General features: G+C 42.1%; 1 protein-coding gene across 1 annotated transcript in view; it reads left to right on the top strand.

The window, feature by feature from the left end:
* The window catches only part of Ube4a (ubiquitination factor E4A), a 42,409-nt gene extending 29,315 nt beyond the window's left edge, over positions 1-13,094 (top strand). The window contains exons 15-21 of the mRNA XM_021637921.2: positions 32-132; positions 230-343; positions 2,606-2,780; positions 4,275-4,455; positions 5,305-5,452; positions 7,084-7,241; positions 10,243-13,094. Coding sequence (XP_021493596.1) covers positions 32-132; positions 230-343; positions 2,606-2,780; positions 4,275-4,455; positions 5,305-5,452; positions 7,084-7,241; positions 10,243-10,369 — 1,004 coding nt within the window. The 3' untranslated portion in view covers positions 10,370-13,094. The remainder of the gene's footprint in view (positions 1-31; positions 133-229; positions 344-2,605; positions 2,781-4,274; positions 4,456-5,304; positions 5,453-7,083; positions 7,242-10,242) is intronic.
* The last annotated feature ends 2,338 nt before the right edge of the window (positions 13,095-15,432 follow it).

The raw sequence follows: 15,432 nt of genomic DNA, 5'->3' as shown, positions 1-15,432 counted from the left end.
TTGCTGATTTCCCATTCTTGCCTTACTCCAGGGGACCCTCATCAATTTGAACAGAAGTTTAATTACCGCCGTCCTATGTATCCCATCCTAAGATACATGTGGGGGACAGATAGCTATCGGGAGAGCATTAAGGTAAGAGAGGTTTTCATGAAACCAGTTGCTTCAGATCAGCCTCAGTACAGTTGTAATTTGGTACTAAAATATCTTCTTCTTGGGCTGGGATTTACAGGGTTTGGCTGACTACGCCTCTAAGAATTTAGAAGCTATGAATCCCCCACTGTTCCTCCGATTTCTTAACCTATTAATGAATGATGCTATCTTCCTTTTGGATGAAGCCATACAGGTAAAAAAAAAAAAAAAAAAAAAAAAAAAAAAGTCCATGTGGTAATACCATCTGCAGTTATTTCAATGAGAAAAGCTTCAGATCATCAACATTGTAATAGTGGGGTGGTGGTAGTAGTGTTTGGTTTGGCCTCAGACTCATAGGATTCCTTTCACCTTAGCCTCCAGAGTTTGGGACATGAACCACTACACCTGGCAGAGAGTATATTCTTTTGACCTTTTAATTATGATAGAGTAATAGTAATCCTTGCTCTAGAACATTTCTTGTAATAGTGTAAAGCTTGCCGTTTCAGTAGAGATAAGATCAAAGGTCATTGTTGAAGCTTGACTGGCTTGGGAGTTTAAAAGATGGTGTTGGGCTGGAGAAATGACTTAGTGGTTAAGAGCAATGATTACTTTTTCAGAGGACCTGGGTTCAGTTCTCAGCACCCACATGGCAGCTCTCAACCACCTGTAACTCTAGTTGTGGGGGATCCAACACCATCTTCTGACTTGCACATAGTCTTGTAGATATGTGGAGCACATGCATATACATAGATAATGTTTTAAGTGTGATACAGCCAAACCAAGGTGTACCAACAGGTCAGTGACTGTCAGACTTTCGTTGTTACGACAGAGTACCTGAGAAACACAACGGAAAGAAGGAAGGATTGTTTTAGTTCATAGTTGCAGAGCTTTTAGTCTAGGCTTAACTGTGTGCTCTGCATCGGGCCTGCTGGGCTGGATCCCCTGGTGGGGCAAGAGCATCAATGTCCCTAGGCAGTGACCCCAGGAAGATGATGCAGGTTAGTTCGAGGGTAGCCTACTGGACAGTCAGGTGCTCTTGCTGATAACCCACTAAGTAGCTTGTGTTTGGTTTGAGAAGGGTCTGTCCTCCTACTCTACATAACCTGCACACTGGAGTTTGCCATAGGCTCTCTAAGGAAGTGAGAACAGTTTCTGTTATAAACAGATCTGAAGACAATATGATTCAGGGAGTGAAGCAGATGGTATTTTCTTGAGATTGGTTAACCTGCTGTTTGCTGCTACAGTAAGGATGGTGAGAGGTGAGGAGTTCTAAGTGAGTATGATTCCCTTCTAGACATCAGGCATATTTATAGAACTTTGATTTTGATAATCAGGTTTTAAACATTTTGTGTTGTTTTTATTTTTTGTTTTTGCTTTTGCTTTTAAACAGATTTATTTTAGTGATTTTTGTTTTTTTTGTTTGTTTGTTTGTTTGTTTTTCAAGACAGGGTTTCTCTGTGTAGCCTTGGCTGTCCTGGACTCGCTTTGTAGACCAGGCTGGCCTCAAACTGCTGCCTGCCTCTGCCTCCCAAGTGCTGAGATCCCAGGCATGCATCAGCTTGTTTTGGTTTTATGTTTTAGAAAGGATTCCTTTTTCAAGATAGTCCAGTATTTTAGCCTAGGTTCTGTATGCTGCTCCTCTGATCTCCCTATCTGTGGATACTAGCCTAGTTCCAGGCAGTTATCTAGCAGTTATCAAGCTGAGACAAATCTATATGAGGACACTTAATTTTTTTCTTTCCAAAAATCCTTTAAAAACTTAATTTTACATTGTGTGTGTACACTTGCTACCGTATGAATGTGAAGGTCAGAGGACAGCTTGTGGGAGTCTGTTTTCTCCTTTCATGAGGGTTCTGGGGATGCAGTGCAGGTTGTTGGCCCTGGTAACAAGTACCCTAACCCACTGCATTGTCTCACTGGTCCTCCTCAAGTTCTTCAGCCCTGCTTTGACAAAGGCTCATGACCTTCGTATGGTCCCTGATTTCCCCATATTAGCTGACTGGGTTTGTTTTTTTTTAAGATTTATGTGTGTGAGTGTTTTGTTTCCATGTATGTAAGTACACTACATGCATGCAAGTACCTGGGGAACTAGAGTTACAGGTGCTCATGAGTTGCCATGTGCAAGAACAAATGCTCTTAACCTCAGAGCCTCTTCTCCAGCTCTGGATTTTTTTTTTATTATTTTTTTTTTTTAGTGTTTATTAGTGTTTCATTTAACTTATGTAAGTGCATCCAGTGCCCATGAAGGCCAGAAGAGGGCATCAGGTCTCCTGGCACTGGAGTTACAAGTGGTTGTGAGCTACAGTGTTGGTGTTGGGAACCAAACTGAGATCCTCTGCAAGAGCAGCGAAACCTTTTAACCATTGAGCCACCTTTCCAAACCCAGATGACTGGATTTTAATTAAGCCCTCTTAAATATCACAGCCCTGCAGTTGCACTTCTCTTATCTGATATATCACATTTCTGGTTTCCATAGTATTTAAGCAAGATAAAGATTCAGCAGATTGAGAAAGACCGAGGAGAGTGGGAGAGTCTGACACCAGAAGCCCGCCGAGAGAAAGAGGCAGGTCTGCAGATGTTTGGGCAGCTGGCACGTTTCCATAACATCATGTCCAATGAAACAATTGGTACTCTTTCCTTCCTGACATCAGGTAAGAACATGAAGGTCTGCTGTACCCAAAAATGTAGGAATCAAGCTCTGTTTCACTGAGGGGATCAGCCCAGCTCAAAATTAAGAGTTTAGAATCTGAGACAGGTGATGCGACTAAGTCAGTAGAATGCTTGCCTCACCTGCATGAAACCTTGCATGGGAGCCCACACTTGTAATCCCAGCACTCTGGGGGCTGAGGCAGGAAAAGCAGAAGTTCCAGGTCATCCTCATCAACATAGTAAGTTCCAGAACATCTTGGCCTGCATGAGACCCTGCCCAAAAGAAAATTGGCTCTGGTGACTGTAACTTCTACACCTGAGAGGGAAACAAACCAGAGAAACTTCAAAAAGAATAGTGGTCCCAAATTGACAGGCCAGAAAATATAAGTTGGTTTCTTGAAGGAGCCGGGAGGATAGCTTAGTGGTAGAGTACACGCTTAGTATGTGCAAAGCCATACGTTCGATCCCTATTACCCAAAAAACTTTGTGAGGACCATTCTCATTAGAGCAATACTGCCCTCTTCAGTAACCATTTGCCACATGTGGTTAACAAGCATTTACAATATAGATAGTCAGAATTAAAGTGTGCTATATTTGTAAAATCCATAATGTAAGATTGTGTGTGCTGGGGTGTGTATGTGTGTGTGTGTGTACATGTGTGTTTTAAAAAAACACAAAAATCCAGGCATGGAATGGCATCCTCTTGGGAAATAAAACAGAAGGACTCTGAGTCCCAGGCCAGCCTGAGCTATGTAGTGACAGCAAATAACAACAAAATAGAGAGGGAGAGGATAAATAATTTGCATTCAGTGATTACATTCTGTGTGATATGGCAGCCAGAGAGCAGGGGTGAAAGGAAGCCCTCTAGTGAGAAACACAAAAATAGCTTTTTTAAACTTTTAAAGCTCTTTTAGTAACTTTATCAGGTCATGGAAATCAGAGAAGATAAGGTGGCCACAAACCATGGACAAAAGCCACAAAGGACAGAAAGGATGTTTTGAATATTGAAAATGTGACTTTAAAACTTTAAATATTCGGCAAAAAGATTAAAAAATTAACACAAGGAATGCTCCCATTAAAGTAGAACAGAAAAGAAAAAATGAAATGTACACTAGGAGAGAAAGGAAATGAAGAGTGGATTAAGGGAAGTCTCAAATACAAGTCAGACAGGTAAAGGCATTTGCCACCAAAGCTGACAGCCTGGGTTTGATCCCTCGAACCCACATAGCGTCAGAGAGAACTGACTCCCACAAGTTGTCCTCTGACCTCCACACACTTACTGTAACACTTGTGGGTGCATGCAAAAATGTTTTAACAATGTTCATGTCTGGGTGGTAACTTTCGTTTCCCATTTGTTTGTTTGTTTTTTGCATGTCTATTTTTTCACTGAAAATGTATTGTGTAATTAAAAATCCTCAGAGGTCTCCAATAAAATTAAATATTATAAAGAGAAAATTACTGATGCACTGCATTTTAAGACTATGGCTTTTTTCCAGAGATCAAGTCACTGTTTGTGCATCCCTTTCTGGCTGAGCGCATCATCTCCATGCTGAACTACTTCCTGCAGCACCTGGTTGGCCCCAAAATGGGCGCTCTGAAAGTCAAGGACTTCAGCGAATTTGACTTCAAACCTCAGCAGCTTGTATCAGACATCTGCACCATCTACTTAAATCTTGGGTATTTGAGATTGAGCAAGCCGTGGGGGTGCTAATATTTTACTAGCAGTATGGTTAGCTATTGTGTGAAAATAGTAGGGGAAGGAAGGCTCATTTCTAGCTGATAGATGAAGGAATCTTCCATAGTTTTAGATAGATTTTATCTGATCCAAGGGACATTACGTTCTGCCTTGATCTGTGCAAAGATTATAAGTACTGGTTATATTACTGTTTATGAAAGTATGTTTTGATGGTGTGAATTACTTGTAGAGACATCCTTTAATCCCGGTCCTTGGGAGCCAGAGGCAGGTGGATCTCTAAGTTCAGTGCTAGCCTAATCTACAGAATCAGCTCCAGGACAGCCAGAACTACACAAAGAAACCCTGTCTCAAAACAAAATAAAAATTAGATGTCAAGCCAGGAAGATGGCTCAGTCAGTAAAATGCTTGCCACACAAACATGAGTGTCTGAGTTCAGATCCCTAGAACCCACCTAAGAAGCTGCATGTGGCAGCTGTAATCCCAGAACTGTGGCAGCGGCAACAGGAGACTCCTGGAAGGTCACTGGCTGGTCGGCCTACAGAAACTGATGAATTCGAGGGTCAGTGAGAGGCCATGTCTCAAGAACACAGTCTGGAGAGTAATTGAGGAAGACAGCTAACATTGACCTCTGGCCTCGACACACACATGTACATACATATACATGCACCAGGCACACAGGTACACATACACAAGATAAATAGAATGCCTTTCTAGTTCAAAAGCGCCCTTGTGGCTTCTAAGTGATGGAAAGATTGTTCTGTTGCCCATCCACTATCTCCACACTGACCTATTCTCTGATGCTCGGTTTCTTTCTAATGCTGGCCTTTTAGGGATGAGGAGAATTTCTGTGCCACTGTGCCCAAGGATGGACGTTCCTATTCCCCTACTCTCTTTGCACAGACAGTCCGAGTCCTGAAGAAAATCAATAAGCCCGGGAATATGATTGTGGCTTTCAGTAACTTGGCAGAGAGAATCAAGGTGAGGAAGATGACAGTCTGTTTTCTCATATATTCATTAAAATGCCACAATGTCGATGCAACTCTCCTGCTTTTGCCCTATTTCAGGAAGAAAAGGAGTATTGCCTAGAGGCATTAGAAACAGATACTTCCTCTTAGTCAGTCAATATCTGGAGCATCCATCTTGCTAAATAAATATTATCCCTGCCAAGGGAGAGTAAGAACAGAAATTGAAGATGTTTCTACCAGGTGAAAAGAATGTGCATTTGTAAAGTCTTTCTTTCCACTAACTTTTATGTCCCAGTATTAGGAAAGATTTGAAAACCTAATGTAAATGCAAAAGAACTTTTTGAAATAAAATTCAGGAGGAAGGGCAGGCTTGCTGGCCCAGCTGGCCCAGCTGAAACAAAAGGATTGCAAGTTTCTAACTCAAATAAGTAAAAGCTGAGTAGTTCACAGACACTAATTTATATTGCTTTTCTCGGTTCTCTGCATCTCTACTCGTGGATGGTTTATACAGAAATGCATTTCAGAGATGAAAGTATTCTGTTGGGCTCAGCTAATCCCTCCAGTTGGACAGTGGTAAAGCTCTATTAGAAGTGGGGGGAAGGAAAATACATGGCTCAGAAGTTTCACAGAAAACCTTCCAAAGCTGGGCATGGTGGCAGCCGCCTTTAGTTCCAGCACTTGGGGAGGCTGAGGCAGGCAGATTGCTGTGAATCCAAGGCTAGCCTGGTCTACAGATCAAGTCCATGTCCAGGACAGCCAAGGCTACATGAAACCCTGGCTCAAAAAAACAAAAGAAAAAGGAAGGAAGGAAGAAAAGAAAAAGAAAACCTTCCAGGCGGGGCAGTCGTGGCGCATGCAGTTAGTCCCAGCACTTGGGAGGCAGAGGCAGGAGGATCTCTTGAGTTCAAGGACAGCCAGGGCTACACAGAGAAATTATCTCAAAAAACAAAAACAAAAAAGGAGGAGGAAAAAAAGAAAAATAAAACCTTTCTTATTGGTGTCAGTCTTTCCTCAGTGAGTTACTTTTCGTTTTGTTTTGTTTTGTTTTCTGAGAAAGGTTTTCTCTAGGTAGCCCTGGCTGTGCTGGAACTCACTCTGTAGACCAGGCTGTCTTCAAACTCTGCCTCCTGAGTGCTGGGATCAAAGGTGTGCACCACCCCCACCCAGCTGAGTTTATTTATTGAGGTGAGCTTGATGTTGGCCTACAGCTTAGCCAGATAAAGCCCTAAGGAAATGGTTACGGGAGTCAAATGCACTTTTGAATTTCTGAACCTGCTTATATAAAAAAATGCTTTTCAGACATAGGCTGTGTGAGTAGCTTAATAATTACGCGACTAACAGCCCTCCTGCTCTTTCCCCTTTCAAATGCCAGCATTCACAACAGAATGCTGCCAGAAAGATGTACTCCCCTTCTCCTGCTAACAATTACATCCACTCCCAGCCATAACCTCCAGCAGCTGAGCCAACCTGAAGCAGAACTAACTCTGCCTCCAAAACATGGGTCTTGGTTTTGTCCTTGAAGAAACAAAGTGATCTGTGTCACTGTGGAGGGTTTGTGAGGACCAAGATTAAGGTGTGGTAGTTACCGAGTAGTTTGAAGCTGTACTAGGAGTTCGCTTTAGAAACGCGCTGTTGTTGCCTCAGTCTCTTGCAGACCTCCAGCAACAGGAGGAGGAGACATATGCAGATGCCTGTGATGAGTTCCTGGACCCCATCATGAGCACGCTGATGTCTGACCCTGTGGTGCTCCCGTCTTCCAGAGTCACTGTGGACAGATCCACCATTGCCAGGCACTTACTCAGGTACGCCCACCCCCGGAGTAGCCTGAGGAACACAGCTGTGCTAGCTTCCTGCATCTGCTCTCCCAGCAGAACTTTGCACAGCAGGTAGCTCTTACAGTAGATTCACAGGCGTAGCATTTGATAGCACCTGTTCACAGCTTTAGAGCTTGATGCACTAACTCTGTTGAAAGGCACTGGCTCTTACCTTACCTCATCCCTCCTTAAGTAATCATAGCCAGCTCTAGCAGGAGTCTGCCATTGCATGTGGGAAACAGAGGCAGGAGGATTGCCATAACTTTGAAGCTAATCATGGTCTACATAACAAGCTATAGGCCAGCCAGAGCTACTTAGTGAGACCCTATCTCAAAAAACAAAATAAAATAATTTTATCCACATTATGAAATATGTCAACATGAACTATACTGTGCCATGAAACTATTTTAATTTTATTTAAGTTGTAAAAAATGTCAAAAATGGGGGTGGGGTTTAGCTCAGATTTTATACTCCTTCAGTTACTATATTTGTTTTTGGGTATGGTAGCTTGTGGTAACATAAACTTCACCAAGCCAAATGCTGTTTGGACAGTCACCCTGCAGGTATCCAGAGAAAAGACAAGAAGGCAAAGATACGTGGAAGCTAGTCAGTGCCCAAGCAGCTCTTACGTTCTCTTTTAGAAGAGTATACTGAGGTCAAGGAAGGGAGGCCAGTAACTGGAGCTTTATGCTGTGGCCCCTGCAGCCAACTGTTTGTTTAAATGTGTTTGAGTGTTTAGGATACGTGTGTGTGCAGCACATGCACGCTAGTGTCTAGAAGTCAGCAGGTGTTGGATCCCCTGCAACTGGAATTATGAATGGTTGTGTCATCTTGTGGGTGCTGGGAATGAAACCCAGGTCCCCTACAAAAGCAGCATGTGCTCCCAACTGCTGACCCCAGCTCTACAGTCCCCAACTTTTTTACTTATTTAATTTTGAGAGAGGGTCATGCTGTGTTGTCAGGTTGGCTTCAAACTCCTGAGCTCACGCAATCTTCCTGCTTCAGCTTCCTAAGTAACTACAACTACAGGTAAACACCGATGTACCTAGTTTACCCCACCCCATTCTTTTCAAAGACAGGATGTCATGTAGCCCAGGCTGTCCTCAAATTCACTTTCTCCTGGATCATGAGTGCTAGGATCATAGGCTAATGCCACCATTGCTTGACTTGGCCCCTTACCTCTTTTTTATTTTTATTTTTCAAGTGCAAGGTTAGATAGAAAGGGGGTACTGAGAGACCATGATGCCTATTTAAAATTCAAGTAAGGCCTTTAATCCCAGTGCTCAGGGAGGCAGGCGGATCTCTGTGAGTTCAAGGCCAGCCTGGTCTACAAATTGAGTCCAGGACAGCCAAGGCTACACAGAGGAACTCCTATCTCAAAAAACCAAAAGTAGATAGGTAGGTAGGTAGGTAGGTAGGTAGATAGATAGATAGATAGATAGATTAGAATGCAAATAAGTTGACTTAAATTTAAGGGATTTTTTAATATATAAAAATTTTCTGTTTCATTTGGTGTTCTTATGCTTTCACTATATGATGCTGTGCTAAGTGATGTCAATGGCATTTTCATAGATACAATATTTATTGCCTATTTTTCCCACGCCTTAGATCTGTCAGTTACTCTTTAAAGTATATCATGAATCTTATTTTGTTTTGGAATCAGGATTTCATGTAGCCCAGGCTTGAACTTGCTGTGTAGCTGAGGATGACTCAGCTTTTGATCATCGTATCTCCCCCTCCTAAGTGCTGAAATCACAGACATGCTCCACCATGCATGGTTTATGTGGTATTGGGGATCCAACTTAGACTACTTGCATGCTAGACAAGCACTCTATGGGCTGAGCTACATCCCCAGCCAGACTTGGCTCTTTCTTTGTTGGTTGTACTGCAATTTTAAAATGACATTTATTGTTGTTTTGTTTGTGTCTTGTGTGTACATGTGTGTCTGCACATGCGTGATGTGTACTTGCAAGTATTAGTTCTCTCCTTTAACCTTCTGGATCCTAAGGATCTTCAGCCTTGGCAGCAAGCATCATTACACACTGAGGCATATTGCTGGTCCCAGCTTTGTTTTTCTGTGATGCTTGGAATCAAACCTCGGAGCTTGTGCAGGGTAAACAAGCACCATGCCACTGATGTATACTCTCAGCACTGAGCCAGATCTGCATTTACTTGCATAGCAATCAGCTAATTTAATCAAATACCATTTCTACAGCCTTCTTCTCTCAACAGCTTCTACAGTTCCAAGAATCTGTCACTAAAATTACAAGTAGTGAACCTGGTTCGGTGATGCTCATCTGTAGTCCCAGTTCCCTGGGAGATTTAGACAGGGGGGTTATTGGTGCCCAGGAATTTGAAGCCAATTTGAGCAGCATGACAAAACCCCATTTCGAAAAGGGGGGAAGAAAACCTACAAATGGTGATTTATGATAGCACAAGTGTCTAGGATCACTAACATAGAGAAAGCTAAAGGCTGATGACAAAGATAGCATTTAAAAACCTTTTATAGGTTTATGTTTTACTTGTGCATATGAGTGGTTTCCTATATGTATGTAGTTGTAGCATCTGTGTGCCTGGTGCTCACAGAGGTCAGAACAACACATTGACTCCCCTGTCACTAGAGTTACAAATGGTTATGAAACTCCAGATAGGTACTGGAAATTGAATCTAAGTCTTCAAGAAGAGCTGAGCCATCTCTCCAGCCCCAAAACTGGAGTCCTGGCTGTCCTGGAACTTACTCTGTAGAACAGGCTGGCCATTCACCTGCCTTTACCTCAGGAGTGCTGGGATTACAGGCGTGTGCCACCACCACCCATCATGAAAAAGATACCGTTTTCATTTCCTTTCTAACCCCAGAGTCATCTTTTGACTCAGTCACAGTGCACCATGTCTTAAGTCAAGGGCAGTGAGGTGCTGAGATGCTCTGCTTGGCCTTAGGATATTAGAACTCTCAGAAGTTAACTCACTTTTCATTCTCTTCTTGTCCTAGTGACCAAACAGATCCTTTTAACCGTAGTCCCCTTACCATGGACCAGATCCGGCCAAACACAGAACTGAAGGAAAAAATCCAACGGTGGCTGGCAGAGAGGAAGCAACAAAAGGAGCAACTTGAATAAATACTCTGAACTAAACAACCTAAACCAGCTTGGGGTGTAAACAGTTGTTTGTGGCTTCTCTTTCTGGCACTCATCCTTTTCTGTGTCTTTAATTTTCTTTCTTTCTTTCTTTTTTCTTTCTTTCTGTGTTGTGTGTGTTTTGTTTTGTTTGTTTGGTTTGGTTTGGTTTCAGTTTATTTCATGTGTTGTTTTTCCTTTACTAAATTAGAAAATTGTTCTTGTGCAAATTATGATAATTAAGATTCTTAAGACCTTGTTTCCCTGGCTTGCAGGAATTTCTCTTTCTTACAGCCTCTTTATAAATCACTAATTTTCAGCCTTGGTTTTCCTATTCCTCTTGTTTCCTTTTCTGTCCTAAATTATATTAAGTCCAACAACAAAAATGTCCTGTCACTTTATTCCTTCCCTTCCCAAGTACTGTTGAGACATTTTTTAGTGAACACTGCTTTTAAGTCTATGATGTCAGCTACTTTAGTGACAGCTGATAGCATCCAAAAGCCCTGATGTACTGTTTATTTATTACCCCAGAAGGTCTGGGCTTAAGACCCTGTTCTTACTACAGCTCTGTAATATTACAGAGTAATTTTCCAGATAAATACAAATACCTTAGTGTGTGTACACATTTTTGGCTAATGGGCAAAATGGGAGAGGCTTATACAGCTTGTGTTGGTATCTCTTAGCTTTGTGTTTTCTTGTAACTTAAAGATACCATCACAAACACTCCTATGAGGCTGTCACCACCAAAAACTTAACTGCATGATCTTTTAATGAGTGATACTGATGGGTGAAACCTCCAGTAAGAGAATAAGAAACTGTTGGGCCCTTTTCTCTTTTTGTGCTCCAAGGACTAGGCCTGAGAAAAATATTCTATCTATGAAAATGCCATTTTAGGACACTTAATGTAGTGTGTGTTTATTATACACAGATACTGTGTCCTTTTTGTATACCACATTATATTGTGTCCTCCTGCTAAGATTTATGTAGTATATGGCAATGTTTTCTCACATACTCAGTCTAGTCAGGTAAAATTCTAAGACTCTAACATGTATATAGCAAATGTTTGGGCTGTGACCTGGCTTCTAAGAGCTGCTTCTCATCTAGCCTTAGTTTATCAATTAACAAAGTAGAGATTGGAGCAAAATCCTATCCAGGAACCATTTTAAATCCACTGAGCTCTGGATCATTAGTAAGTGGATCAGCCCCACTTCTCCAACTGTTTTGCTATGAGAGGCTCAGTCCTCTATGGGATGTTTTTATATCAGTACTAGTCTCAGACCAGAGGTGTAAAGGATGAGAAAAATGGGATTGTGGCTTCCTTTACAGAACATTACTGTTACAAAAGCATATACATCTACAGAAGCAGTGTTTTGGTATTCCAATACAAGTTGCCAAAAGCAGTCATTTGTGTGTTTTTTTGATAGTATCAACTGGAAAACCTATGATCAGAGAGAGCACCTCACTCTGGCTAGTAAATCAGTGTTTCCTGTGGCTGTGCTTCTCTGTGAACAGGGAATCCTAGGGAACATTTGTGAATGCCAGAATATTAACCCTGGGCCTTTAGGTACAGGTTGACAGGATTTCTTTTCTTCAAATGAACTTCATTTGCTGTGTATTATTCTGCTTTCCCTCACTGGGAATGAACTGCATATGAAATAAGCTTCTGTCTGCTGCACTTAATTTTCCAAAGCTAATGTGGTGGGATGCTTTTATTTGAAAAAAGGGGAAGGCCAGAGTTTTGCAAGTGAAAACTGGAGGAAAATGGGTACAAAACCTCAAGAAGACAGCTGCTTCCAATGACCTCTATGCTGCCTCTAGTGTCTGTCTGTATTCTACTTCCAAACTGACCCTTCAGATTGTAAGCCTTTTTTTGGCGAGTTTGTGTTTTGTCTTCTTTTTAAGCTCTTCTGATACTTTTCTATGAATGGCTGTGACACCACTGATGCTGCTGAATACCTTGTATCACAAAAGCAAGTGTGTAGCTTCAGGCCACTATTGGTGAGGAAACCAAGTGTCCTCTGTGCCTTCTTTCTTTCTGTGGACTAATTTAAAGACATCTAGAAAAAGGAACTCTAAAGACTACCACCCTGGTCCAATAAAATACACATGTGCATTTGCAAAGGTAAAGGGGTGTCTCATCTGGAACTCGGCAACAGCTGTGAATCTGTTGCGACTTCCTGACATACCTAGTTTTACTTGCTGGAGTAGGAAAGGAAAGTGAAGACTTTGGTCAGCTCTGGTATTGCTCATAACTCAACAAGAGGCTAATACTAAACTTGGAAAATTACTTAGGGTTCAAGCAGTTGTTTGTTTAATATAGCTTTTCCTGGCGTGTGAAAGTTGAGGGACACTTGAGAAGTAGTCTAACAGTGCAGGTGAAGGGGCCAGTTGCTGCTTGGTACCACATTCTACAAAAGCTTCATTACTTTATTTGGTTCTGGTTGCCAAGCAGCCAGTGGGCAAAGCCTACGACTATTGGGTACCTTTACAAGCCATGCTGGTGCTGCACTGTTGTCATGTGAGGAAATAGTGAACATATTATAACTGCTAAATGGGAAAAGAACCTAGAGACAGAAACTGAAGAACAAAAAACAACAAAGAGGTTGACTGAAATAAAACTCGATCAACATAACTGTATTTGAAACATTCCAGGAAGGGTACTTCTTGTCAAACCTGCCTGGGGGTGTTTGTTCAAAACTTGTATTTAATAAATGAGCACCTGACTGACCTTCGTTACCCTTTATTACAGTATTAAAAGCTGGTGGCAGCCTGGTACGGTAGTGTGTACCTGTAATCCCAACTACTAATGATAGGACTGGAGGGCAAGGCCTGCCGACTAGTGAGTGCAAAGCCAGTCCAGGCATCTTATCAAGACATTTCAAACTAAAATTTGGTAGAGAGCTTGCCTAGCATACACATTACTAAATTTAATCCCAGTACCACTACCACAGAAAGAAAAAGCTAGTGACAGTTCCAGGAGTCCCTCTGAAAACCTAGCGGGTTTTGCCACTTTCTCAAAGGCAAGGTACTAGCAAATGTGTATGACCTGGCTGACCTAACTTGTCTCACCTCCAGGGCAGCAATTCTCAACCTGTGAGCGGCCTAAGGCCATTGGAAAATACAGATATTTACATTACAATTCATAAGATCAAAATTACAGTAGCACAGCAAAGAAAATTTTATGATTGGGGGTCAGCACAACTTGAGGAACTGTATTAAAGGTTCTCAGCCTTAGGTTCTAGAGGGATCTGGGACTGCTCTAGAGGGATCCTGGGACTATCCTCAGGAGACAAGTCTCAAGGAATGCATTTTCCCTCCCCTAATTAGCTCCCTTATGGCTCCACTTTACCCAGCGTAAACACCAGACCTTTTAATAATTTGCTGCCATGCCCTTATTCCCTGTTTATACCTGTGACATGCAGTATCTCAGCTTAGGTTAATTTAACCGTTACCTTCTCCCCCCATATCTAAAGTACAGGCAGCTGTTGGGTGAAAACAACAAAGCCTTTAGAATGCTGCAACCACAAACCTGTGGGCTCCACCACTGCCCAGCAAGTCTTCTGTGTGTCCCCAAGACATTCAGAAATTTAGCCTTGCTCACCTGAAATTCTCTCTCCCATTTACTTTTCACACTCGGGTGGCATCCATCAGATTCCTCACTTTGAAACTTTTCTCCCATCACCCCTACCCTTGACAATTCCCCTTTTCAAACTTCAGTTTCTCCTGAGCTCCACATGCTCTTGGGTTGTCTGACTAATATTCTCCTACTTTCATATTTCATCAATACATTCTGGTTTCTAAGATTTAAAACTATTTCTAGCTAAATGTCACATATGTTCATACTGATTATTAGCTTGCCTAGCTTTCCCCCAAACACATATTCTTGCCCTAGTCCAGACTGGCCTCTAACTTCCAATCCTCAATGTTCCTGTATGGTGGATAACATGGGTTTCATCAGCCAGGTTATCTTTCCTGCCTTAATTTGACTTCAATATCTGAAGCAGTTTGTCCCTCCCTTATTGAAATGCTCTTGACTCCTTGATACCAATTCTACCTAACCATCCTGACTCCTTGATAACAATTCTACCTAACCATCCATCCCATCAGTTTTAGTTCTAAAGCTTAGCCTTTTCCAGAACTTCTTGTTCTCATCAAATGTGCCTTTCCTAATTTTTTTCAGTCACAATGTCAAGGTTCCAACCCTTGAAATTATTATTTTCTGTACACTTGTGTTTTGCCTACATATGCAAGGGAGTCAGATCTACAGACAGCTATGAGCAGCCATATGGGTGCTGAGAATTGAACCTGGGTCCTCTAGGAAGAGCAGCCATTGCTCTTAACCACTGAGCCAAGGATAAGTCTTTCCAGATCAGCACAATACCTAATCTTACGTTCCTCTCTGTATTTATCTTGCAACTCTGATACTGACCTGTTAGGAATCTCGGTCTCTAAGGGGCCAATACCCAAAGCATGCTTCCACTGAATTACAAAATGCCTGGCACAGTGTACACCCTCAATACATGTGACTTTCTTCCTCCTGTGCGCATAGCTCCTTGTGGCTTATTTGGAAAACCAGGATTGGATCCCAATTCTGATACTGGCTGCGAAAGAAAATGGGATTATAAAAAGTCAATTAAAGAAGTCGTTGATTAGCTGAGTCTGGTGACCTGGGTTATGTCTCACCTACATGGTCCCTTAAAGGTCCTATTCGGCCTTGGACCTGCTATGCCTCTAAAACAAACATATCGGCCCACAAGCATCCAGCGACGCCCTCCAGCCTCGCTTTCCACAGTCACTGAAAAGCTACGAAACTGCTGCAAGCAAAAGTGGAGCTCAAGCCAAGAAAATGAATGACGCATGCGCATTTTCTCACCTCAACGGTCTATTGGTCCACCATGAATAGCTGTCCAAAGCAATGCCTGTTTTCTGAGAATTCCATTATCCTCCAGAAGTTATCTTATCTCATTATTTTCACATCTAAGTCTTCACCTGTGAAGAACTAAATAAACCGACTAATGAGGTCCCACAAATACGGACGTGACACTTGTACATTTTGAGCAGGCAAA

Source organism: Meriones unguiculatus, chromosome 1 (assembly GCF_030254825.1).
Source record: "Meriones unguiculatus strain TT.TT164.6M chromosome 1, Bangor_MerUng_6.1, whole genome shotgun sequence".
NCBI classification, from domain to species: Eukaryota; Metazoa; Chordata; class Mammalia; order Rodentia; family Muridae; genus Meriones; species Meriones unguiculatus.
This window is presented reverse-complemented; position numbering and strand designations above follow the sequence as displayed.